Below are 27,751 nucleotides of genomic sequence, written 5' to 3' on the forward strand. Positions count from 1 at the left end.
GCGTGTTTGTGCGTGTGTGTGCGTGTGTGTATGTAGTGAGTGTGTGTGTGTGTGTGTGTGTGTGTGTGTGTGTGTGTGTGTGTGTGTGTGTGTGTAGTGTGTGTAGTGTGTGTGTCTGTCTGTCTGCCTGGCTGGTTTCGCTCCTGCTGACAGAGTAATGGATCTGTTCATTGTTGCATGTGGACTGTGTGTGATGTATGAGATTCATTTGAAATTCTCTGTCTTAAATGAGGCACTCACACGTCTCCATGTGGGATAGTAAGGACTTAAAGGCGAATGTATCATAGGAAAATGAACAAAAGTAGCTCATTTTTGTGGTCATCGACGCTGTGAAATGCTCTCCATCGTGGTCTTTTGTCTCACGTTTTTCTCTTTTGGTCTCATGTGAAACTCATATAATGCACAATAAATGTGTTAAAATCACAATTTGTTGCTGTGCTGGCCTAATACTGAGAGCTATGGTATGTAAGAGTGGGAAATGAGAAAAGCCTGGTATAATTACATTATAAAATGCTTGGAATTTAATCATATATTCAAAGAGTTTGGAAACTATGAATCCAAATGTATGTATCGTGGTTATGTCTCACTAGTATTTGAAAAGTACACGCAAGAAATTCCTGATGAATAAATAATTCGACATGTTTCCATTATGCAATTCATTTTATTGCCAAGTTGATTTTGAGTATAGTAACAAACAAAACAAACATGACGTTATTCACATTGGCTTTTAGAAAAAAAAAGCTTTATCAACATGATTGTATCGAGACACCATCATTAAATGAAATTATTATAAAAACCCACAATTGAAATTTACACAAAAATTACCTATAAAACATTTTGACATGCAATAAATACATTCATTTCATTAAAGCAAAAGTAAGATCAATATTGACAATGAAATGCAGAAAATGCAAAAAAATACTGTATGGTTTTGTGTATTGCTTTAAACTGTTTGGATGGCAAAAACTCTGTTGGAAACATTTTTTTTTTCAGGGCGCCGGTAGCCTAGTGGTTAGTTCGCACACCCCATGTACGGAGGCCGTAGTCCTCAAAGCGGGCTGCCCGGGTTCCAATCCGACCTGTGGCAACTTTCCCGCATGTCATTCCCCACTCTCTTTCTCTCTCTCTCTTTCTCTCTTTCTCTCCCTGATTTCCAACACTATCCACTGTCATATCACTAAAATAAAAGCATAAAAAAGCCCCAAAATAAACCTTTAAAAAATAAAGAAATCTAATTTCAATTGTAAATTTGTGTGTATGTATTCTTAAAAAAATGTTCATGTATCTGTAGCTGTCTTCGTGGCACTTTGTGTTCCTGCTACACGTTCTCCCCTTAGACCACAAGCACCTCCAAACATCACAGTAATCTTCATTCGGTCATAATCCATCACTTCATCACGTAACCTTTCTACAAGACTAAATTTGGTGTTTTGAGAGTGTGTGTGTGTGTGTGTGTGTGTGTGTGTGTGTGTGTGTGTGTGTGTATGTGTGTGTGTGTGTGTGTGTGTGTGTGTGTGTGTGTGCGTGTGTGTGCGTGTGTGTGTGTGTGTGTGTGCGCGTGTGTGAGAGAGAGAGGACCATGAATCTCAGGTTTTAGTGTGTGTTGGGAGAAAAGCTGTCAGTGGAATCCCCTTTTTTTTAATAATGACTTTTTCTATAAGAAGTGACACTCCAAACGGAGCAGGGCAGCCTAATTAAATCTGACCTAATCTTGAGCAGCAGTCTGCCATGCAGCTGTGTGTGTGTGTGTGTGTGTGTGTGTGTGTGTATGTGTCTGCATGTGAGTTTGTGTGAGAAATACAATCAAATCTCTCCCTGACCACCTTCAGCTCTCCTAAATCCCTGCTTTTTTCCCTTCTCCTTTGAAATGAAACCTTGAAAGTTTTTACACTTTAAACTAAACGATTCTTAGTCCACTCTGTTTATGTTCAATGTAAAGACAGAAACAGATTTGAGTCAAACAGATGGAGGGCAAAAGCAGCCAGAGCCCCCTTTTCCTTGTTCATCTACAAAGAGCCTTCTGTGGGTCATGTGCTAATTAGCTGATCATTTTTCAGTCTGGAAAAAAAAAGGATGACATCTCTAAGGGCACGCTGACATGATGTTAACGTTAAAAAAGAGCTTCCTGCAGAAACTAACAATGAAAAGGCAAAAAAACAACTGCATTTCCTTACGAGAAAAATTCCTGACAGAGGGCAAGGAAACAAATGTAGAAAAAGAGGTGAGCAGACACACAAAGCAAACATCTTTTCCTAGTTATTTACAATCAGACACAAGCCAATTTTCACTCTGATTCTTTTCCTCATCTCTATTCCTTCTTCTCTCTATCTCAGTGCATGACTTGGCCAGTGCAGCCAAGGCCCCGGCTCAATTGTGCAATTTCATACGTGTTTACTTTACTGGCATCTTTCTGCGAATATTTTTGCCTGAACATTTCCCCTCACATTATTCTGCATTTCCTCTACAGCGATACGCTGTCTTTAATCTCCCTTTGTAAGCCGATTCCTGGCCGCAGGATCAGAGTACAATAACCATGTCAGTTTTTTTTTAATTTGGCCCATCATACGGTGTATTTTAGCACATGCCACAACGTTCATTTTGGAAATTGATCAGGGCTTAAAGGAAAGAAAGTAGCTCTCCGCATAAATATTTAGACAACTGTCTTCTTCAGCATGAAAAACAGCTGGAAGTAAGTGGATCATGGGCGAGGAGGAGGTGGAGGAGACGTGTGGAGTGGGTCAGCGGTTTGTGCGAAGTGTAAGAGGAGAGAGGGGACAAAAAGAGGTGAGGAGGGAGGATGTGAGTGGAGGTAATAAGGGCGCAGAGTGAGCGTGGCCAAGCTCTGCACTGGAGGGAGGAAGAGGAGGAGAAGCAAAGTGCCAGAGGAAAGGCAATTGTGGGACTTCTACGGGATCATGAGAGTAATAAAAATCACAATACGATGATTTTTCCAGAAAAGTGCAGTGCGGGGGAAATAAATCTAAAGCAGCTGCATGTAATAAAGACTAGAAAGTGTCAAATCTCTGCCTTGTACTTTGCCCTGCTGCACTGTGGGAAAGGCGCTCAGACATGGAGATAGACAGGTGCAAAGTTATTGCAGTGTTATTGATTTCTCTTAAGGCACTTTTGTATTGTTTGACAAGAGTCAGTTTTTGGTGCAACGTCAAGAAAAGCTTGGTTATTAATACTATTTTGCTCCAGTTTACATTGAAACATTTGTTCTGGAAAAGTAACTATGCATACTTCAAAAAAGTGTCATGTCAGCGTTGTGCTCCGATAAGGCAAACGTTTTCAGAATAAAGCAAAATTGGTCAGAAGCTAAGCTGGACAATGAAGCAATTGGAAATTTAAAGGCAAAAATGGCCGCTGATTTTTGTTTTGAGCACTAGGGATGTCTGCTAAGTGCTTCAGTCCTTTTGGCACACATGGTCGCATACAGTTAATGTCAAACAGACCTCCGATCAGTGTGACACAGGTGACCTCAGCCTGCTGTCACTGGTAGAAAGCTTAAAGGCATACTTTGCATTTTTATCATCAACCTAAACCCTTTTTTGGTCTACATGAGGGCCGCTGGAACTCAGCCAGGTCCTTTTTACATCTATATTGTTAGTGTTACAAAAGTTATGGGCCCGGGACGGTTGCCATAATATTATCAGATAGGACTGAAATGGTCTTAGAAATTAAATAAAAGAAAAACATCCACCCACATCTCAGATCTGGTGGTCGCTTATTTATATAAGCATTAATTCATTTTCATTTCAACAATTAATGTAACCCATAAATTGTTTTGAGTGCCTTGTTTAATTACTTTCAAAACATCTTCATCTTAACCACTTTGGTGGCAATGAGAGGTTTTCTGTTTGGTGTCTCATATAAATTACATTACTGAGGGCAGATCGCATAAAATGCTCATGGGATGAGCGGCTACACCAATAATTGAAACAAGACTTTAGTAATTATTCTAATTAAAACAACCACAGAGGAAAAGAAATGCAGGCAGTTTTTTTACACATATGATTTGAATTAGTTGCAAGTCCTTGCATATTAATTGACTGTGCCCTAATTTTCAAAAAAATATACACATATGGAGAAAATGTTGTAATGAATTCCTCTGACTGAAAGGAAGCCAAAAAGTTTTATCCACAACATCCTGAAAGTGTAACAAAATGTCTGAACGGCTTCCTCACTGCGCAGCCCTTGAAAGCCCACAATGTCGTATCACGTTGATACTGAGCAGAGGTTTTACTCCCAAAGAGCAAAAGACGGGAAGGAAAAGAGAAGATACAGTCTGCTTGTTTTCTGAATGGAGAGTTTTAGAAGTACGAAACACTCTTTCATACTGAGACAATGGCTCGCGCACACCCTGCTGCGTTCTCCCTGCTCCTCTCCCTCCTCATTCTCCGTCTCTCTATCTGCCTCTGAGCAGAAACACACGGCACATCCTGCCCGACACGACACACCAGCCAAAAGTTCACTTCCTGCTCCTCAGTTCGTCTCCTTCACACCAAAATTATTCCCGGGACATGCATTAACAAGCACCTCATTCACTCTAAAGGCATCGGGACACACAAACATAGGAGAAAATGCTTCCCCTTTCTATAGATACCCGATCGTTCTCCCCTGTCTGGCATACGCATTAATGCAATTAAGCAAATCTCAAACAGTGCACATCCTACAGAAATGCTCTGACATTATCTTGCTCTTCCCTCCTGCACAGATTCGGTGTGACAGTGGAAACACTTTGTGTTATTTTAATGGTGTAAGCAAAGGGAAGAGGAGGAGAAGGTTTTTCGTTTAAACTTGTGAATGAGAGAGGCTGAAATTCCCACGACTGACATCCGCCTACTCCTACACTTTCTACACGTTTATACATATTGTTTACTGTTAAAAAACATTGTATCTCAGCTTTTCTTTTTTTTCTTGTCAGAGTGCTTAATAAAAATGGAAACATCATCCAAAACAAGCAGGCTTCCTCTGTGTTTTTTGCTTGTATCTGCAGACTCAGTCTGACTTTAACAGAGAGTTCACTGACCTCTGGAGAAGAGGTCAAACAATATGAGGCTGGTGTCATGCTAGCCCTGCAAAAAAAAAAAAATGCTCATCTGTCTAAGGGAAGAACTGATAACACATCATGTCTTAAAGAGAAGTTTCAAAATGTTACACTTGCAACCTTAACTTGTCTGTATGTCTGTTTGAAACCAGATACTAATGCCATCCTTTTCGCTGAAGTGTAGTTCAGGAATTCACAAACAGCCAGTTTAGATGCTACTGAAATGGCTTTGCCTCGTGTTATAAAAATGGAGTTGGTCAGACCATCAGAAGCCTCTTTGAGGACACGCAATAGAAAAATGTATACAGCATAGAAAAAAGTTTAAAAAAATGTTAATATCACATATTATCTCTCCCTCATGAAAGTAACACGAAATGTATAAACACATGAATAACCACAGGTTTAACACAGGACGAATGCCCTGTAAATAATGAAATTTAAAAAAGGTGTGTGTGATGAATTGCTTATAAAGGTTAAGTAAAGCTTAGCGCCCCCATGCTGGGTTCAGTCCTGAGGTAAGCACCAGTTTCACGTGCGCTGCTTTCATTTCAAATCAAACTAAAGAAAAAGGAAGTGACAGAAAACAACATGTTTGATATGATCAAATGCTACAGAGAAGAAGCCCTTAATTTACTATACTTGAAAAAAAAATAAAAAAAAACAATCCCAAGAGTCAGGCACATGTAATTCTCTGTAATTTTTCTAAGCCTCTAAGATTCACTACGTCTATCACAGTGTATTTATGGCTTTAATCTTCACATTCACCCACTGAGGTTGGCGTTGGCACTATAGTGGTCAGACATTTCTGATCTGAATCAACAATGAAAGTGGAAAAAAAAAGACAAAGAGCAAGAAAAGAGCAAGAATGTTCTTTGGAAAAAAACAAAAAAAAAAATGTGCCGTCTTCCCGCAACCTTTAAGTGCTCTTTTGTTTTCAAGCTGGAAGAATTGCTGGTCAGCGAACGCAGAAATATTCTTTGATATTTCTGCGTTTGCCTTCCAGCAGGGACGGAGAGGGGAGATGGAGGGAGACACTTGCTGGGCTTGAATGAGGTGCTAATAAGTGGATCAGAGGGGTAAGATGGCAGGCATGAAATGGGACATGATGCTGGCGAGCAGTGCGAATTGTCCTGGAGAAAGTGAGATTTCACAGGGATTACTGAGGCACAGCAGCTGGGGTGTGCTGCAGTTCACACGCCGGCTTCCAGGGAAGACCCACAAACCCCTTCTTATGTTCCTATCATGGGCAGATTAGCATGCTGCTATGTGTATGTGCAGAGAAAAAAGGGGGGGTCTGTGTGTTCCTGCAGCACTCAATTGGCCTGTCAACAGTAGCAGGGAGGTGGGACAGCGGAGCAGAATCTGACTACTGCTGCTGCACGATTAATCATCAGGCTAATGTGAATTTAGTTATTCCTCCTGACAGTAAACGACATATTTTTATGTCATTAATTCTGACCTGTCCCCTGCCTCTATGCTTGGCTTCTTACGCTATTGTTAATACCGAAACAATTCAGAGACAACACCCTTTCTTCGATGAAGCTACACTCATAATAAGCAGGGATCAGTGTGTCATCAGTTGGGTATGTGCAATCATGTCCCAGTTCTGACATCACAGGGCTGTGCTTTCTGCTTTTTTCAATAACAACTGAAAGCTGAGGGATGTTAGTCAAACTATTAAAGGAAGCTTTAGCTCAAGTTGAAGATGAGTTTAAGGCTCACAATACTTAGCTAACAATACTGTCACAAAAGATCTGTTAAGGAAGTGGGTAACTTTACTATATTAAGAAAATGAGACTCAGCCAAAATGCTGAAGAACTTGCTCATACTGTATTGTAATTTGTTTTCCATTGGGAAGCAGGGATGTGATTGGGTGAAGTTGGAGATTGAGATACAAAAACTGTCCAGTACCCCACAAACAAAAAAAAAAACATAAAAATACATCATCTCATTACTTTAAAGTCCAGAAGAGTTGGCTTATTCATTTGGTAAAAGTTCCGCTCAGGTCTGGACCGAGAACCCTGAATCTTGTCCTTATGTGCTTTTTGTCTTCTTCTTTTTTTTTGTACACAGGTTTAGGGTCAGGTTGCAACGCTTCCTTGCAACAGTTTCTCTTTGGATTTCACCATGATACAAAAATAAATAACACAATTTCATTTTGGTTTTCAATTTGTAAAGTTTGGCTCAATGGCTGTGATTTTTTTTTAGAAATGTTTGTATGCATACACTGGACATAAATACTGTACGTCTTTGAGTGAGAGTCCTTTGGTCACAGAAAGGCACAGAGCTCCTTTAAGAAGAAGAACTTTAAGATACATTAGATGCATTTAAGGCACTTACAGTTTACACATGTTGGTATGCATTAGCAGACCAATTCCTTTTGGCCTGAGTCTGAGGTGCAGAGGAGATACTGTGTTGAGGTGAATGGCTTTTGAATACTGCAAAAAAGTGTGTGCACACAGACCTATTTGGTGATTTCCATTTTTTAACCAGTCAGGTGGTCTTAGCTGGGGGAGTAGCGGTCAATGATGCGAGCTTCAGAGAGGGCCTGTGAAGGAGGGGGGAGGGCTTGGCCAAGGATGTCCATCTTGTCGTGGGAGAGGCCCAGGTGCTCTGAGGCCAGTTTGGACAGCGGGTAGAGGCTCTCCATGGCCTTTGCATCGGCCACCAGTTGCTGCTGAGCTTGGATGAGAAGCTCGTTAGCTTTCTCCTGCTTCAGGCCCAGATGCTCTGCTGCATATTTACTCAGAGGATAGATGCCCTCTGTAAAGTCCAGCTTCAGTTTCCCATCTGTCAAACCCCCGGCGCTTCCTCCACTGCTGTGCATCTTCATGTGGCTGATGAGGTTGCGCTGCTGGGCAAACTTTCCGCCGCACACCTGACATTCATAGGGCTTCTCCCCTGAGTGTATGCGCATGTGCTCCGTGAGGCGATACTGCCGGGTGAAGCGCATCCCGCAGGAGTCGCAGGCGAAGGGTTTAAGGCCCAGGTGGCTCCGCATGTGGCGTGTCATGGTGCCACGCTGCGTGAACTTCTTGCCGCAGATGCTGCAGGGGTAAGGCCGGGTCAGCCAGTGGGTCTTCTCGTGCTGGCGCAGAGTGGCGGGGTCTTTGTAGGACTTTTCGCAGGAGGAGCAGCGGTAAGGTCGCATCATCTCCATGATGCCGCCTGAACCCAAACCCTGGCTGGATTTGGTGTCCAGGTGGGACAGACTGTTCAAGTTGTTGCTGCTGTTCAGGCTCCCGTAACCATTTGTATTGCTGCTCATGTTTTTGGTGCTGGTGTTATTGATGTTCCCCATCTCCCCTCCAGAATTGCCGTACAGCTCCTCCTCTGTGTGCGTCTCCACGTGTGCGTTGAGCTGCTCCGAGCTCGGGAAACCTTTGTCACAGGGGATGCAGACGTACAGATTGTCCCCGAAGCTCTCTGGCTCGTAAGGCATGTGGAACCTCCCCATCGCTCCAGGGGGAGAAGGGCGACCTTCGCTGCTGCCTGTCTCCTCCGTGCCCGACCCACTCTTGTCGTCCGCTCCTTCACTGTCCTCCCCAGTTTTGTTGTGGTTATGGTGCTGGTCTCCATTTTCACCCCCTTCCTCATCATCCTCATCCTCATCTTCATCTTCAGCTGCGTATGGCTCAGGTTTCACCCAGCGATAGATGTTGCCCATGTCTCTGCCTGCCTCTCCACCGTCTGTGGGGTTGTCAGGGCTGGGGGGGCACAGGTAGCGATCTGTGCTCTGGGAGCCCGAGCGGTGCACGTGGGGGAGGTGCGGGGCGAGAGGCTGGTTGAGATGGGGGAAAGGTGGAGGAGTTAGGGAGCTCGCCTGATCTGTGGACTCCATTTTTTCCGAGGTGAAGGCCCTCCCGTTGGTCCCCTGCATGGGGCTGTTGCGCTCACTCTGGGTTCCATCTCGCTCCTCTTCATTGTGGGTGTTTGCCAGATGGGAGGGTGTGTGCTGGGACTGGGAGTTTGGGCTTTTCTTGGAGAGATCAAGGCCAAAGTTGGGGGAGCAGTTCCTCTCTGGGTGGGCTGAACGGCCGAGCTGCGCGACCAGAGCTGGCTGCAGGGAGGGGAACACCTGAGAGCCCTGGGTGGAGGTGGGGGCATACAGCTCCCCGGCATGGATGGCTAGTCGATGGGGAACCAGCTCCTCTAGTGGTGGTGCCCGGGATGCATGGCTGTGGCAGGACTGAATGACAGGTGTAGAAACTCTATACCTGCCCCCACCTCCTATACCCAAACTGGCAGGCCCCATCTTTGGGTAGGGCAGAAATGCAGGACTTGGGCGTGGAGGGTACTTGCCATTTCTTTTCAGCTTCTTTTTACACAAGGCCACTAGGTCAAGCAGCTGCAGGTAACTAGCTGCTGCCAACACGGCCCCTAGATTCGGTTCAGTGGGAGAGGTGGGGTCTCCCTCAGTAAGGCGGCCTGTGTAGATATAGTCCAGAATGACCCTGAAGACCCCAGGACTCACCATCTCGTGGTCAAGGTTGATGAGATTGTCGTGGACCACCAAAGATTTCAAGTAGAGGCTACTGGCAGCCAGAATGTTCTTGTGAGCTCTGAAGAGGGCGTTCTGCACCACAATGATGACATCACACAGGAAGCCCTTGGTTCGCTGGCTGTTGAGCTGCAGCAGGAGATCCCTAGCATGACTTGGAACATCCATGGCATCCAGCATCGTCTTCAGTCCGCCACCTGGAACAACAGACATCTGTAAACTGTCATGCAGCAATCAGGATTTCAATGCATACGACCACAGTCTGTACCTTTCTGGACCACATGATTATTAACTTCATTATTTTAAAAAGTAATGTTTAAAAACTTCTGATTTACACATCAAAGCACTATTAAAATATATTTGGAATATGGGCTGCCAAAAAGAAAATTAGGTTAAAAGAAAACAGAAGAGGAAACAAACCCAAAACAAATCATTTGCCTGAGGAGACATGCACAAAGATTTAATGAGATCAATAAATGATCACTTTTCTTTTTTAACCAAAAATTTGAATTGCAATATAATGCAAACCTTTTTTTAATCAAATTTGGTTGCGGTGTTTTCTCACTAATGTGTAATTCAAGCTTTAAATATTTACAGAATCATGTTTAATTCATAGTTTCCACTTGATTGAACATGTTCAGGTTGCTGAGCTTGGGCATGGAACGTGCACATGAAGGCACCTCAGTGAAAAGTGAACTTCAGCTGAAGGTGAACGGCCGCAATGGTTTTCTCATTATCAGAAATCTACATGTTCACTTCCTCTGCCGTGTGCAAAAAGAGAAAGAGAGAGAAAAAACAAATTCAGAGAAATTCAAGAAAGTGCTGATATATCGTTGTAGCTGCTGGCTCCCTGATAAAGTATTCCAGAGGTGGTGTGCAGACTTTTAAACAAAGCAGGAGATGAATGTTTCACCCGTGTGATGAACAGCAGGTATAAACCTGCGGGGGAAGGATACATCCAAAAAAAGATAGCTCTCTCAGCCCCTCTGTCAGCCCAGTCATATAAGGAACAGAGCGTGCACTGGATGTAAATCAGCACACACGCTCACACATTCACATTCACACACACTCAAACGTCAACACTAATTGTTCCGTCAAGCTTAAAATAAACTATTTCAGCTGCATGCATGAAACACCATGTATTGTTCACGCAGTGGCATCTGAGGATAGTTTACTTACGAGATTAAACGTCACAAAGTGACCCTGAGGGCTACGTTGCACTGATGGGAAACAAGCAACAAAATATCATGTCATCTGTGTGATCATGGCCTTCCTGACATCAGCTCATTCACTTCTTGTTTATTTCATTCAGCGCAAAATGGGAAGTGTGAATCTATATTTAACACCAAAAAAAAACAATTTAACTAATTTTCTCTTTACTAAGGAGTTCTTAACAATTCAAAAAAAAAATCATGCCTCTATTTTTGTCTTTTACAAAAGAAACAGGTTATTCTTAAAGCTAAAGGTCACTCTCGGGGGGCAATTTTAGCAGTTTATTTTCATGCATGCATGTTCAGCATCAGGCTTAAATTCAACATCAGAAGAGAAAGTCATCACTTCTGAGGTGAAAAATTGACAGTCAGAAAAAATACTACAGTCAGCAAGTGATCATGCAGAGAACAGTCGTGCATACATAAGCAATCCTTTCAATAATCCTAAATGTCCTTTAAATGTGAGATTTATTTGAAGGTTTTTTATTTCTATCTTAAAGGTGCTGTCCTCATTTCTAAACTTACTGCTTGCTGCCATCGTGTATGATATTTATTGCTTAATATTAGATCATATAAATAAACCCAAAGCAAATTAAATAATGTACAAATTAAAAGGTGAGTATAACAAGTTATGGTCGTTTAAACTCCATCAGGTGACAGTCCCAAGTTGTCATCTTAACTGTTTCCACTTCTGGTTTCTGTCTGCCTTTGATTACTCAACGCTCAAAATGTATTGTATATTTTCAGTGTCGGTCACATCAAACGTGTTTAGAAATTAGTTATTGGTTATGGTTACTGTTATTGGTAGTGCAGAGCAAGGTGACAAGTTGTGTACTCACTCTCACACTCACACACACACACACACACACACACACACACACCGACACGCACACACAATGTGCACTTTCACGTATGTCAGCGGTCTACAGCACCAATTGTGCGACACAGATCATCTGCCTTACAAAGTTTAACACAATTAGGTCTTTATGTCCTGACTCAAAGCAGACTCAGGAGGAAGTTAATAATATTAAATAAAAAGCTTAAATTCACATTTTATGTATTTTTGCAAATTTAAAAAAAACATTTTGAGATACCAAAAAAAAAAACACGCAAGCTGAAAACAACTGTGGTGACAAAAACAGTCAAAGTGACTGTGGGTTTCCCCTTTCAACGTAACAAGGGTTTCTTTTCACTCGCTGTCTATCAAAGAATTCAGAGAAGCTGCAGTACGACTTGCCTCTTAAAATATCTGTGCTCACTGTTTGATGTAGCATGGTGACAAAAAAGTGAAAGGCCATGTTAAGACATCTTCTATAAAAGCCTTAATCTCTGCGGTGCATTTAAGCTCACTGCATCCTGTGAGGAAGCCATCTACGATTGCAAAGATGTTTAGTCAGAAAACAAAGTCTGCTACATATCAAGTTACTGTAAACAAATTCAAAGCTTGTGCTACACTTTGTTTGCTCTGTTTGCTATGGTAAACAAGCTGATTAAATCATTTTGTTGGAGTTGAACATGCAGTACAGTCTCCTATAAGAAGGGTACACAAGTCCCTCTAGTTGCAAGCATGTTTTCATCTGAAAGCTTTTTTTTTTTAATGACCCTTCAATATGCCGAGGACATTTACATATTACAGATGTATTTAATAGCAACTGCCACTTCCGTTTATTTGCATTAGATTAATATTCAAAAACTAGCTTTTTTCTCTGTTTTGTCACTTTTGTGGTTTTTGGGGTGGCGCAGGAGACTAAACGTCCTACCTCTGCATGCAGCCTCAGTCATATAAACACTGCAGACATCTGCTTAAAATGTTGTGCTGACAGTTTATTTTATTTCATTTCTTTTTGCTTCCCATACTTTTGTGCCGCCTCTAATTATTTCACAGAAAGTTTGACCAACACTTTCACTGAAAAGTCACTGACAATTTTCAAGAAGATTTTCTTATTGTATATCCAAATGTATTTTGGGTCTTTTTTTTGTCTCACAAGAGGGTAATACAAGCTGAATAAGCTTTACATGCAAAAAAAGAAAATAAAGAACTGTGAGTGTCACAAAAAAGTGCACCCTGCAGTGCAGACCAAGAGGAGCACTTAGGAGAGGTGAAAAGTTGAGTTTTAGTCAGCACACATAATGGGGGAGTCAGTTTCCTGTTATACGTCTCGAGTTATTGCGCATCTAAAAATCATCACACACTTCTGACACAGCTTCTAACTTTTTTTTAGTTTTAAGTGGGTACAGAATATTTCATCTGGTTTAATATTGTAAAATTCATCACTTCTCAGCATTAAATGTTGACAAAAAAAACATTTAATATCGGGCAGGTTTTTTAACCATTTGAGAGTTACATTTAAACCAGTTCATATAGTCTACGTCACTTGTAATTTCGTCTTCTTTTCATTAAAGATCGATACGCCCTGAATTTCTTTGAAAATGTAATTTAAAAAAATATATTTTTTAAGTACCACTAGTGGTCTAAAGTTAATGGGGCTCGTTTAGAAGTTAACACCTGAGAACTTTACGTCGCGTTTTGCATGCAAAGCACTAACTTGTCTGCTGACTTCGAGTCTCTTCGACGTCCTCTCAGTCAGTTTCTCTAATCTAGTTTTACTCTGCAGCTCTTCACATACTGTACAGTAAACCGAATCACGAGTGAACGCATCTCTGTGAGCTGCAGCGGCTCATCCTTCACAGCTTCACTTCATCTCCGCAGATAGAAAGACAGAAAGAAAGAAAGAAAGAAAGAAAGAAAGAAAGAAAGAGCCCTAAATCATCCCAGAAACATCACTTTTTCAGTGTATGAGGCAGCTGTTTCTTTCTCTTTTTTAACACAGCACTCAGAATAATCTTTTCTTACCATTGAGAGGACATAAGATCCTGTTTTCCTTTTTTGCACAGTACATTAGACTAAAACATGCATTGAAAATGATTCCTTAAAATGTTTTTTTTATTTTGTCGGAGTTCCCCTGAAGTCATTGTGTTTGACTTCATTAAACACAGTGAAAGGTCTGCTTTCTATAATCCCAACGCAACATTGTGATTTGCTGCTTCCTTTTACATTTTATTACAGGATCATGACGAAGCCCAAGTTCCCTTGTGACAGAGGTTCACGTCCCCTTTAACGTTTATAAGGTAGCCTACAATAAATAATAAATCACAACACTATTCTAAAAAAAAAAACAATAAGCACACGTAAGGTGAGATGTTTAAAAAAAATCTGATTTTGCGGAGCAAGACATATTTGGTTTAACTTTATTTAACCAGAAATAATTTTGAGACGAATTTTGAAGCGTGATGCTTCTACATTTTGAAACATTAGAGGAATTACAGGCAATTTTACAAATCGTTTGATTGACCGTTCTACGTATTCTTAAACATTTTTTTTAAAAAATAAGAATTTGCAATTAGCCTATTCACGCGAATTCAAATGAGCCTTTCGTATTCAGTTAAACTGGAATACAATTTTTCAAACTTCTGTATGAAAGGCTATAAAATAAGTTTTTGGCATATTTAATCATTTAGGCCTGTGTTAAAAACTAAACAGCTTGCCTCTCTGACAGCACGAGCTGCTACAGTTTAAAGATTGGAGCCTGAACGTCATCCCTGCCCTGTCCTCGCGCAGCAGCGTCTCAGCTCTTACCTGCATGCCCGATGTGTTCTGCCATCCGATCTAAGTCTCCCTTAATGATCATCTCAGCAGCCTCCAGGAGTCATATCTGACGTTTCAGCTTTGAACTGCCAGCCTCCAAAAAACCATGCCAGTTTTCCGCGCGCGTCTGCCAGCTCTTTTTTTATGATTATTAATTGATATGAATTTCTTGTCGCTCCTTAGGTCCGTCCTCCCACCCACTTCCCTCCCTCTCCCTCCTTTCTGAGTATCTTTCAGCCCCTCCTCTCCCACTATTTCTCATCCCCTCCTGTAAAAAAAAAATTAAAAAAAATTACGTGCTTAGAGCAGCATCAGTTTCCTCCAATTTTTTTTCTAGTAATTTCCTTAGCTATTTTTGAGACGGAGCAATAACGCGCACCGGGATGATAATGGAGCCTCTATGCGCCTTAAGTGTTTTAGCGCCCCGTGTGATGTCAGTCTATAATAAAACTAAAAGGTAACATCGAGGGCAGGAACTTCAAGTGACCCCGACATGAACTTCTCAACACATCGTCTTAAAGAGACAGGACACTATTGTACGCACACGTACATGTGTTGGTTATTTATGATCAGTGAGCCCACTTAAAAAAAAAAAACTGTGGAAAGCAGTTTCAAGATTGGACACAACTGCTTTGACTAAGAGTTGGTAAACGTTCTTAGTCTATGTTTAAAAACCTTCAAGGAATTTTACTCCACCCAAACACAAAATCATATTTCATTTTAGTTCGTCCCTGAGGCTTACATTTTCATCAAATGTAATCAGTAATCATAGTAATCATGTTTGCTTTTTGAATGGGGTATAGGAAATGAATGCACAAATAAATGTTGGTGTTGGGTAATTGTACGTCTTTTAAATAATTCAAATCAAATACAGTTTAATAAAAGTGTGTTACATCTCAGCTCATCTCTTGCACACCTCTCCTGAGAACATGTGTGACTTTAATAAACTCTCTGCTGCACTACAAGAAAAGGTAAGTAAAAACTAACAGGAGGTTAAAATCTCTAAAACTGAACAAACCCCTTTCTCTCTCTTTCTCTCTCTCTCTCTCTCTCTCTCTCTCTCTCTCTCTCTCTTTCTCAGACACCTGTTGCAACTTTGTTTTTAAACATCACGTAGGCCTACATATAGATTGAAGTGTACAGCTGACTGCATGGCTAGATGAAATGTTCTTGTAAATAATAAAACATATAGGCTAATAATAAACATGCCAACCTAATTAAACATGTGATTTCACATTTCCATCCTGTATGCTATCAACTAGTAGACTATCTAACTAGTCAAAAAACGGTTTTGTGCCTACATCAAAACGCTCTAGCCTCTGTTTTTTAATTCTTTGAAAAATTGCCTCTCACTACTTTAACAATCAGCATATTTCCCATCATATCAAAAATGTATTCAGTTAATTAATTAAACTAAAAGATCATGTTGAAATTGCCTTCTTACGACTGACAACAGAAACATTCAACTGCCTACTATAAAGAGACTGTTCGCCAGATGAGCCTGAGGCCGGACATGCCCAAAGGATCCAGATGCTGAAGCCTTGTCTGCACTGAAAGCTACATCAGGAACATCCGCTCACAACGATATGACATTACAAACTTTTAAACCGGTATAAACTCATTAGTGTCATAAGCAGATATGACAAGAGACAAAAAAATCAATGCTCAGCTTGTAAGTCCTCCGCACCTCTCTGTCGTATCCCAGTCTTACCTCGGACTCATGTCTGGTACTCTGGCCGTCTGTCTGCTCCCCTTTTCTGCATTCCCTCATTCAGAACTCCGCAGTCTCCTCCAGGTCCAGCTCTCTCCCCAAACTTCTCTTCCGCGTAATTTTCCTGTCAGTTCTCTCCGGGTTTTCTCCGTATTTCCCTTTCTTCCAGATACTGATTTTTCTCACGTGTTGTTAACGAGACCATCTGACACTTCTTACTGTGTCGGGGTCCGGTCGGACCAAAAACCTGCCGGCGGAGACTTTACGCGCACAGCGACACCCAATGGCGCACTCAGTCCCACTGGACTTATTACGAAGGACAAGCTGATCTGTGAGAGGGTGGAGTGGGGGGTGAAAATGAATCATAGAAGCATCATAGAAAAAAAAAAAAAAAAACGTTCAGTTACCTTTCACCAATATGATCTATGTTAACAGTCGAATTCATCATGTTTTTCAAGGAATTCAAAGTAATAAGTGCAGCTTAAAAGGTTTGTAAACCTTTATCACTTTTTACTTTCACTAATAATGGGCAGTTTAGGAAGAAGTATAAAGATGTGTACTCATGTAAAAGTGCCAACAGTCTGAAAATACTCAGTGCTCATGCTTTGAGTCATGAAAATATTTGTTCTTTGTTATTTTTCCCCTACTAGTAACATTAAACGTGACCTTTATTATCATTGAGAATATCTGGAAGCTCTTCTCAAATGTTGCTGTTAGTAATGATGACCTCTTTTAATTACACAATGTGCTGAATAGTTTCTAAACATGTTTTTATATATATATATATATACATATATATATATATATGGGCCTATATTATGTTTATGAGTAAATTTCAGACTTGAATTCTGATGAATGCAGTGTAGTAAGAGGTATTATATTTTCCCAGATATATTGGTGACAAGATAAAGAATCATCAACTCTTGAAGTAAATATGACATTTCATGGAACTTTTAGTTACTTTAATCCCCTTTTTTATCTCAAGCCTGATAAAAAAAAAAAAAAAAACTGACTGCCTTTGAATGTCTTGCACTTTACATTTTTTTTGTGAGTCTGAAGGGGGTGGAGGGGGTAAAATAATTTTAATGTTTTTTGTCAAATGTTAAGAAAATGTCTCTGGGTCTATTGGGTATATTGTTGTTTAATGGCTTCAATGCCTGCAAGAAGAGAAGTATATTTTGATTCTTTTTCTTTTTTTACACACTGTATGATGAAGTCATTAACTTAAAAAAAAACCTATGCTGACATATATTCAATCTCCTTTATTTCGATGGCTTGTGTCAGAAAGATTTGTCTGTTATTGTTCACTCAAGTCTTTCCACAGCCACCCTGAGGTGTTTGAAAGACCGCAGATTGAAATTGATGAAAGTCATTATTTTACCATCACTGCAATCGTTAATGGACAGTCAGCTGTGATGCAGTAAAATACTTACCAGACTGAGGCCTGTTTATGTTTGCTGCCATCACAACAGCAGCTGACAATCTCGTAAGTATGCAGGGTCTCTTCCTCTCGAAAAAGGTGCTAGGCTTTGATTGAAGTGATCCGAGACACCCTGTGAGCCTGCTGGTATTGTCTCCTGCTTCCATGTTCCCTCGATGAACTGTTGATAACCTCACGGACTGAGGCAGCAGACCTGTGCAGGAGAATAGATGTGCTGTATCAAGGATGTGACAGCGTGTTTCGATTCATGGTCCAAAATAGTTTTTTCCACATGAGGAAACATGCCAGGTTTGTCCTGATTAATTGCTGTTTGTGTATACACCTTGAAAATAGACTGGTGGTTTTATTAACCTCTAAAGTTATGGGGTTTATACTGTATTTATCGGATTATAAATATCTATAGCGGCCTCTTATATTAATGTATTACACCATGACTTAAACCTGGGCTATTCAACATAAAAAGGTATTTAATGTAAATATGCAGATTTTGAATAGGGATGGGAATTGCAGGGAAAGTCAGGATACAATACGATAATATAATGATACAGCGATCTGTGATGATTGATATATTGCAAGTCAATCATAATAATACATCACGATATCTGATACAAAAGGCCTCCAAAAAGGTAAAGTGGATTCATATGTTTATTGCAATGCAATTTGGTGTGAGTGTCACCTCCTATGATACTTCATCCTTTAACAAGTTTTTGCTGATGTCTGACATTATCACGCTTTCTTCTTCTTCTTCATCTAAGCCAATGCGAACTTCTTCTTTGGGCCAATTCAACTTCTGTTCACATTCCCCTTTATGTCATAAGCACCATCATGAGGGGTCAGGAAGAAGTGACACTGTGATTCAGATCTGTTCAGAGCACTGTATTTTTGTTTATTATCTAAATATCGATATTTGGAACCAGCAATTTGATAATTATGTAAATATGCACATTCTTGAAGATGATAGCTATTCAGAGAACAAAAAATAAAGAATAATATGTGAAATATGTTCGTTTTTAATTGGCCATAGCTATTGTTAACATAGCTAAAGTTAATTCATGTCATATTTTGATTCTATCTCACAATGCAAGGAATGATAGCTCACTTTTCTGGAAAGGACCAGACATACTGACACTTCACCATAAAGCAAAACCAACAGACGGCTAGGACAAAAACTCAGTAAGAGTTCTGATCTGTGAAGATCGTCCTTTAACATGTTTGGGGGGGTAGGAAAGAGTTTTTCAAATGTTTAATTGAATAGAAAGTAATGTTGTTTAGTTTCTGTTTTCTTACACTTCTCTGGGTACAGCTGTTGTCTTCCCAGACAGACTTTATCTCTCTAATCAATCAGCCCCCAAAGGCCTGCGCTGGACGTTCAACTTCAGCCTGTCAAAACACAATTTAACATACCGTAATCTGCAGCTCTGCAAACCTGAAACGCTGAACTCTTAATGAACTGGAAAAAAACAGCCTTTAAATGGCTGGTTGTAAGCAATGATTCAATTAAAGCTGAGAGAGCTGAGCAAACACAGCACAAACACAGTCCAGAAAGCCCATCCCAAAGAGCGTGCATGTCTAGTTCCCCCAAAAGACCCACTCTCAGTGTGGAAAGAGAGCTGGAGATAAGGCCGGCTGGACAGGCGGATCCCTTAACAGTCTGCTGTCACCCTCTAAATCACACACCTTTCTCACTGTTTCTCCAAATGCAGGTTTTACATGTGACATATATCTTGCAGAAGCCTTTCTGGCTGGAGTTGGAAACACAATGAAGAGGTGTACTTTCTGAATGACTGCAGCCAACTTTTAGACATCTGTGAGCGGATATGTTGCAGGGTCACAAAGTCTCTGCGGCCCAAAGCACCTCTTTTCAATTTAAAGTTTTGAAAGAAGAATTTTGCAATCACCTTATTATTGCTCCATCTCTGCCTGCCAGAAGAGGAAAAGAGCAACGCTGGACATTAAACAGGACAGTCCAAAAGTAATCTTAACACCTTGAAACAGACCATCTGAGTGCAATGTCCCACACTTTTCTCAACTACTCACACAAGACCTTCTGCTCTCTCTTACTCCTTTCATTCCCATCAATCATCCCTCTGTCCTTTCCTTTCTTTCTTTCTTTCTGTCTGGTGGACATGGCCACACATATCTCCAGATGCTTGCTGTGACCGCTCCACCATACCGGACACGCCCCCCTCCAGCTTCAGATTTCCCTCACCACCAGAAATTGAACACTAGGCTCAACATTTACACACAGACTCTCTCCTAATTCATCCTAATGAGCAGTTTCGTGACAGCTTTAGAGCAAGGCATGTCATTAGAAGGAGCAGAGCTGTTGTGAGCGTTGGGCCGCTATTCTATAGTTTGCTCCTCTGCCTAGATTATTGGGCCATCAAAATCACTTGATTTACAATACGCCTACTTTATTTTAAAATAACATCTTCAGGCAGGCAACATGCTTAAACAGGGTTTAAGCATGTTGATAATGAGGATCATTATGAGGATCCTTCCCTCATCAGTAGGCCTACTTACTTATCTCTAAACTTTAATCAATAGAAAATTAGGAAGATTTTAAGAACATTTTTACAATACAAAAAATATAAAAGTAATAGGCTTCTAGGTTTACAATGAACTCATTCATTCTCTTATTAGGATTTGGCTGTCTGCACAATATACAGGAAGCTATAGCTAGCAGGCAATTAGCTTGGGTTAGCAAAAGCACTTCAAAAGCAAACAGTCAAAAGCCTGGTTGTGTCAAAAGTATACATTTTCTGTGTACCTGCTTCTCTAAAGCTGACCAGATAGAACATTTTGGATGTGCTAACAGAACCAGGCAAGCTAATCAGCTAGCTCCAATTTCATATTAAGCTTACATTAAGGAGAGTTGTTGTGATCTTTTAATCCAACTCTCTAAAACACAATGAGTAAGAGGGAGACTTTGAAAAATTATTAACTTTTCAAAATTAAAGTAGTGTTACAGATGGGTTATTGTTTATCACATTGGTAAAGATAGGTTAAACTTAAAACTACGGCATACAGCTTTTTACAGTAACCAGTGCACAATATTAAATTCTAGTAGAAGGAACCCTTGAGCAAAGAAATAAGAACATGTCGGGGGTAATGGGCTACTATAGGCTACAACTGAAATGGTTGCCCCTTAGACCCTTAATGGCTAACAAAACACGTACACCTGGTCATATTGATCATATCTATCATATCATATTGGTCAGATTTTTTCTTAAACTCGGCTAATTGAGTCTGCACACTTTTGAAAAATAATGAATATTTGATTTTGTTGCACAGAGACATACATTTCTAAAACAGCTACTGAACCTAGCATCGATACTGTGCGATGTCACCTGCTGGTCAACAATGAAAATGTCATCTTGAAGAGAGAGAGGCTGCAATAACAACACTGCTTATCACAAGCTTTTAGGTTAAAATGGCAAACTGGAGTTGTGTTTATTGGCCAACTGATTATGAATTGGATTATTTGTTCTTCTTTTAAGCTCTCTGATTAGTGTCCATTATCTCCTGAGCAAGTATGTCTTGTTCAGCCGTTGCTTTAGATGCTATGTTCTACCATGTTTTCAAAACTTTATATTTCCAGCATTCAGTTGGTTGGCACACAGAAACAAATCAGTTAAGTTGTAGGTAAGAGAACCGAAACAACCTGCTGAAAGGTGCTACAATACTTTGTAAAAGCTGAGGTACTGAAGAGTGGCAAATCCTCCATCGGTTTATTATTACATACATGTGAGCTGTTTTACATACAAGTAGCTACGTGATCCAAAGTGGATATGAAAAAAAAAAAGGGTTTTGGCATCTGGTCGCAGCGCAAAAATCTTGGATTACAAGAATTAAACAACAAAATCAGTGTTTACCTTGCAGCACATTGAAATAATATTTAATCAGAGCAGGTCAAGGCCAGCCCTAATTTCGTTGGTTTTGTCTTGCTAACTCTTGCCCTAGAGTGTGTGTGTTTACGAGTGTAAATGAGAGTGTCTCTGAATGTGTGTTTGTGTGAAGGCCAGTCCAGTGGCCGTCTGTGCAGCACATGGCTGTCCGATACATGGTCTCTGCTCCCTGGTCTCTCCTCATTAGCCTCACACAGTGCAGCCATTCCCCCTCTCCCCTCCTCTCCCTCTCTACCTTCAATTCATAGCGCACACAAGGGGAAGAGCGAACCTTTTGTTTTCTGTGTCCGACCTGCATTCCAGCCCTCCTCCTCCTCCTCCTCCTCTTCTCCACTGACTAAATCTCTTTTCCGGCTTGATTCTGCTGAAAACCATATGGTGTGTGACATCATCAGGGCAGGAAGCAGTCAAGAGGGGAATGGTAGAGAGCTGGGGAGAGATTGGCTTGCCAGGTTTCTGTGAAGTGATGTCAGCAGAAAAGCACTCTGGGAGGCCCATTGGGGGGTTATAGCAGGTTTGAAATTGTATCAATTTTTTTCTTTAGATTGTACTCCCACCTGTATAATCAGGGGCTGAAGAAGGGTGAGAAGAAAGACCGCATGCGCCTTAAAGGTGATTTTTTTTTTTTTTAACAAGTCAGGTCGCGAACCGGCCGCTTAGTTTACATCCGTGTGCAGGTGCTGCTGCAGCAACAGAAATGTTGATTTCCAATTGTTCCTATAATGCTAAAAACTTCTGCAGATCATTTAACTACTTCTTCCTGGCAGTCCCAATCTGCTCACCAGGCTTTATGTCTGTCAGAACCCTCCCTCCCTCCTCCTTTTGTTCTCTGGGTGAACTCTCCAGCTTTGTTGTGCGATCCTGGTCTCCATACCATCACTAGAGACCCACTCCAGCTCTCTATCAGCACACACGAAGACACACATAAACACTCAGTTCGCCACTCATACAGTCAGCATCTTTCTCCTTCACACACAAATACACATGCACTGAAATACCCTCACTGATTAATGGCAGAGCTGGGGAGGGTGCCAGGCAAAGGAGGGGAGGCATTAGAGGAAAGGAGAGGAGAGGGGAGGAGGAGAGGCTGCTGCAGCTGTGGTTTTGGAGTCAGTCTCTGCGCCCCCTTGCTGCCCCCTCTCTCCATCTCCTCTCTGGCTCCTCCAGGGACACACGCCTTGGCCAGGCCCCAGGAACCAGGGAGTCAGGACCAGGCTAAAGGGGGAGGAAAAGGGGGGTAACAAGAGAGGGAAGGAAAGTTATCACAAAAGAAAGAGAAAAACAGAGCTGAGCTAATGTGAAAGTATTGTCAGGCAGCACCTACATAAACAGGAGTGCATGAGATGTTTCTCAAAAGTTTTCACGGGCAAAGCGGTACAAAGCATCAGATTTCCAAAAACACTTGAGCCTGTTCAAGTTTGTTTTCCTATTTGATACCGATGCTGTCATTTGGTTTTATGTTGCAACAAAATAATTTTTCTCAGAGTTGAAAAACAGTTCGCTTAGTCAAGTACCTTACATAAAGCTGGGCACTTAATTCATTTTACGCAGAATTTTAAGATAAACTTTCCAAGTCGCATTACAATCAGATAGATCACTATCTGAAGTGACTTCAGATAGTGAAGTCAAATGCTCTGGGAAAACTGAGCTTGGGATGTTTGCCTCTTAAAAGTCAGACTTTTAATTTCTAACAAATTAAATGATTGGGTGACTCACCTGCAAAAACTCTGTCCTTGCAGCGATAAAGCATTAGCAGATTCTTCAACAAGCTTAAACCTGTAGACCTGTCGCAATCACGTGCAACAAGATTACTGTGCAAAATGTACAAATCCTGCATAAAAATGAAGAATCTGTATGTACAATTTTGGTATCGGAAGTGTTCTGGTTTTTTCATTTGTATTAAGATGGCTGTTTCCAGGAAATCAATCTGTGTGGAGAACATAAGGGCTTGAAACGCAACATTCCTTAATGCAATCTCAGAACACTTCAGCAGTATTCCATCTTTATTTACAGTCACCGGCCCCAACACTAACTCCGATCTTGCTTCTCAAGATGCTAGTCGGACTGTGAAGAAAGTAAGGCATGGAAGAGGAAGTTTTGGCTGGAAGTCCTTAACACAACACTGACCATTTCAGATGCTCTAAAAAGTTTTTTTTTAATTCTACCAGCGGCATGCATCATCATCATCATCAGACAATAGCTGATGGGTTCCAAGATTGGCTAGTGACTAAATCAATGAAATGAGTTCTTCCCCCAAAGCACTCTCTTTGGGATTGTCCTGAATTGTACTGTCAGTGAGGCAGAGCCTGTTAATTTACTTGTTTTTGTTGGAGAGGCATTTTAGCAGTTGGATACGTACAAAAATAGCTAACTCTAGCAGGTTCCTTCAAAGTTGCTGACCCCGTTTTTTAACTCCTAATTTTGTGATGTTTTGTTATGTATTCTACAGTAAAACTTTTTACATGCAATGGAATACACAAAAAAAATAACTTATCAGGCTCTTACGAACCCCAAATAGCAGAGACATATGGCCCAGCTTTGGCATCGAGCTGGCATTCATTCGGCACATAAGGCATGTGAACTGAACATGGCTCACGTGTGGCGGAGATGGCATAATCTTTAATGCAACAAACCAGATATGGACCACTTGTTTAGTGCAGTATTTGACCCAGATGTCAAATTTGGGCCACACATGTATGGCCAGGCTTGAACCACTGCTAAAATGTAATTTAAGATGTTTTTGAATGAGGTGACAATAGTTTCATGCAGTCAGCTGTTAGCAAGATGGGTTTAATGTTTGTAAGCTAAAAATACCGATAAATGTTGAATCACATGGATAACTTGACTTCTTATCCAAAGTCCCTTTGGATAGGTCTAGCACAAATCAAACACCCTTTAAAAGAAACGAGAGACACCTGGTGGGCTGCAACTTCTCCAGAGGGGAGTGTTTAACCTCTATCAGTTCTACCTCTGGAACCTAATGGAAAGTCGTAGTAGAAGTTTAGATGTGTGCATATGTGCATTTTTAATACTGCCTCCTACAAGCAAGGAAAGTAAAAAAATGTTAACAGTCCAGCCACCTGCATGCTGTTGGTTTAAGACCTGCTGGGTTTTTTGTAGCTTCTGTTGTTTGATGTTTTACTTTCAACATGTTTGCCAAATTTTACTTTCTTACTCTTCTTGTACAGACGACCTACAATTCAACACTTAGTGTTTGTAGATAGCACACGTGTTCAAATAGCAGAGGCTTAAACTTCTTCTGCCTGGAAGTGGTGCTGTTGTTGTAAGTTGTTTGGCTATGACAGTTGCATCTGCATGGTTGTCAATTTTTTTGTCAACCCCCTTTCAGCCACAAGTGGAAAAAATGACATCAGGTTTTCTTTTAAAGAAGGATTTGTGAGTCTGATTGAAATAATAGTGACACAGAAAGACATTCTGGTCATCTGAAGACAGATTTTGATGTTTCTAAAGGTGCTCTTTAAATGTAAGACATATGATTACAAGCAGTTTTTGCTTTCTCAAATCTGTTTGCATGCAGATGTTTTGCGCTCCTCTCGGCTCCGTCTGCAATCATACACTCGCTGCACTCAAAGCAGCAGACAGCTAATTGCTGCGATTAATTGTTCCAACATCAGTCTGCTGCAGTTGTACCAAGCATCTAATGAGAAAGGAAGTGTTGCCTGAGAAAAACAAGGAAAGTCAATGATTTTGTGTTTCCCATTCTTTCAATCTGTACGTTTGCAACAGCCAGCCCTGGTAACTTTACTCCACAATCGTATGTGTCTTCCTGAAAAAAATGATGAGGATGGAGAGTGAAATGGCAGAATTTACAGATTACCAGGTGAATGGAGCAAAGACAAGAGACAGTAGATGAAACCTTTTGCTGTACACGTGGCTGACTTGATTCTCTCTGCTGATCTTGTCAAAAGCCTTTGTAATAAATTTAACATTAATGTTCACAGAGATGGAAAATGTACCTCTGTGCTCATTAATTGATTTGTTTGTTATGCTATTTTATTCAACTTTGCAGGATGTTTAGCTCTCCTATGTGTGCTTGAACCCAACGTGTGATCTGCTCACCCCCGCTGCCCTGCACTCCTGGGTAAGTGTATATTTGAGGCCTATTCTTTCTCTCTTCTCTCCCCCCTTTACTCTCAGTGTTTTATGGGCTGTGTGCTGCGGTGCTGTGACCTCCCTCTCACCCCGGTGCCACCCAGCCGGTGCAGGATTCAGGCGCGCACAGCCCCTGCCAAAAACTCATAGCGCCACATCTGCAATCCATAAACGCCAGCCACTCTCGCTCTCCTGCTCCCTCGCCCACACCGCCTCTGACTCTCACACTCCTCCATTTCACTCTCTCTCTCTCTCACTAACTTTTTTATAATAATATCCAAATTCTATGCATGCCACTTTTTTTTTTGCATTCCTCTGATTGCTTCCTCCCACCACTTCTGGTTTTATTCATGCTGAACATCAACCAGATCTTCCCTTATCTCTCACTCCCCCCTTGTTCTCCTCCTTCTGTCTCTCCGTCCAAATCGAATGGAAAAAATCCCTCACCCATTATATCTTCAGTGGGAGCCAGCTTAGTGTGGTGGCAGACAACCGGGGAACCACAAGACATTCCTGATCCAAACAGCACTAAGTCACCAGTGTTCACGTCCTGTGACGCTGCCAAACACACACTTCACTTATGGGCTGGATGCAGCTTCACCACGTCGCAGTTGGAGTCCCCAAACTGCTCAATGTTTATCTGTATCAAATTGATAGTGTCAGGGAAAAATGTATCCACACTCAGAGCCATCTCTGTACATGTGTTACTTTAAGCATTCTCCATCAAGGGGGTATTGAATTCCCCCTCCCCTCACCATGAACTGTTGGCCAGCAAAGCACACACACACACACACATCCCTCCCCTCAGCTTTAACAAGATGTGTTCAACACATCACTGTAACTGTGCCCCTGACTTTATACATGTACCCAAAAAAAAAAGTATGAAAGAAGGAAATAAATTGAGTGTTACCACAAAACTGTCCAGAGCTCCGAGCTTGCCCCCCCATGGGCAATAAAGATATTAGTCTTTTTCAATTGTACCATCTTTTTTTTTCTTCAGTTCTTTCCACTGTAATCAAATAAAAATGCACAGAGTGAACTTTTGATCCCCTCTGTTACTTGGATCATGTTCTTCTCTCCATCCCAGAGTTTCACCTTCTGCTTTCCCAGACATTGGCATGCCTTCGTGCTGCAGTCCCACTACAGCCTGAGGATGAATCATGTTGCTGCAAGCATGCAAGAGCACAGTTATATGATAAATATTGCAATTCAGAAATCAAGTGTTTTCCCAAGCAAGGATGGGGCGTAAAAGAACGCAGACCAGCAGAACATTTTAGCTTTAGTCCAGGCTGTGAATGAAGGGAGTAAGTGTTGACTGGAGCTAAAGAGGAGGTTAGGGTGAGACCACCACAGAGGGGTCTATTGTGTTTCACAGTCTGTGTACTGCTGGTAATGAGCAAAATACTACAACTAATTCTACATACGTGTCAATGATTAAACGTACAGGGAAGTGAAGATCATGAGTGTGTATGTATGCAATAATTGATTTTTAACTTTTGTTTGCTCTCTTGCCCTCACACTGATATGTTGATGCCACCCCATCGTCAATGTTGAAACCATGGAACTTAAAATAGCTTGAGTGGGTCAAGAAGTCTTGATCTGTGTTGTTTCAGACTGTATTTACTTCAGTACGAGAATTTTGATTTAAAAGTTTTCGGTCGCCTCATCTTAATTAAATTAACCTCACAGCTGCTTCATATCAAAAGCTTTGAAGGCACAAGTCATTTGTTATGAGAAATCATGGAGAAGAATTTAACTAAAAAGAGTAAGTTGGCAGTTTTTGTATGATTCAGGTTCCCTGATATCCGAAAGATCATCGACGTGTTTACATGTCTGCAGATTTTGGGACATCTGTGAGCGACTTCAAAGCGTTGTCAGTGTAGAGTGTTCCATTACTAACGGAAAAGCTATCATCGATTTGCCTGTTACTATAGTAACAACTATAATTATTTCAGTAACCTCAAAGCAGTCAACACATTTACAACTATTCCTTCAACAGTAACCACCCAAGATATTTTCAACCTTCTCAATCAAAGCCAGAGTTGATGTACAAAGTAGTGAGAAAGCTTCTGGAATACTTAATCATTACTGCCATCTAGTGGGTGAAAAATAATCTGCAATGGTAAAATGTAAAAGGATTACTCTGGATCAACAACCAATAAACAGGAAA

General features: G+C 41.0%; 1 protein-coding gene across 2 annotated transcripts; it reads right to left on the bottom strand.

Annotated features, from left to right (window-relative positions):
- Positions 1 to 641: 641 nt before the first annotated feature.
- On the bottom strand, positions 642 to 16,485 carry hic1 (hypermethylated in cancer 1). 2 transcript variants are annotated; one of them, XM_020654526.3, is made up of 2 exons: positions 16,120 to 16,485; positions 642 to 9,748 (listed from the first exon to the last, which is right to left on the bottom strand). In XM_020654526.3, exon 2 carries the CDS (start codon positions 9,729 to 9,731, stop codon positions 7,554 to 7,556), a length of 2,178 nt encoding a protein of 725 aa, XP_020510182.1. In that variant the 5' UTR covers positions 9,732 to 9,748; positions 16,120 to 16,485; the 3' UTR covers positions 642 to 7,553. The 2 variants fall into 2 exon arrangements, with proteins under 2 accessions (XP_020510182.1, XP_020510176.1); XM_020654520.3 differs by lacking the exon at positions 16,120 to 16,485 and adding an exon at positions 14,400 to 14,605.
- Between the last annotated feature and the right edge of the window lie 11,266 nt (positions 16,486 to 27,751).

This window comes from Labrus bergylta, chromosome 11 (genome assembly GCF_963930695.1).
Source record: "Labrus bergylta chromosome 11, fLabBer1.1, whole genome shotgun sequence".
Lineage (NCBI taxonomy): Eukaryota > Metazoa > Chordata > Actinopteri > Labriformes > Labridae > Labrus > Labrus bergylta.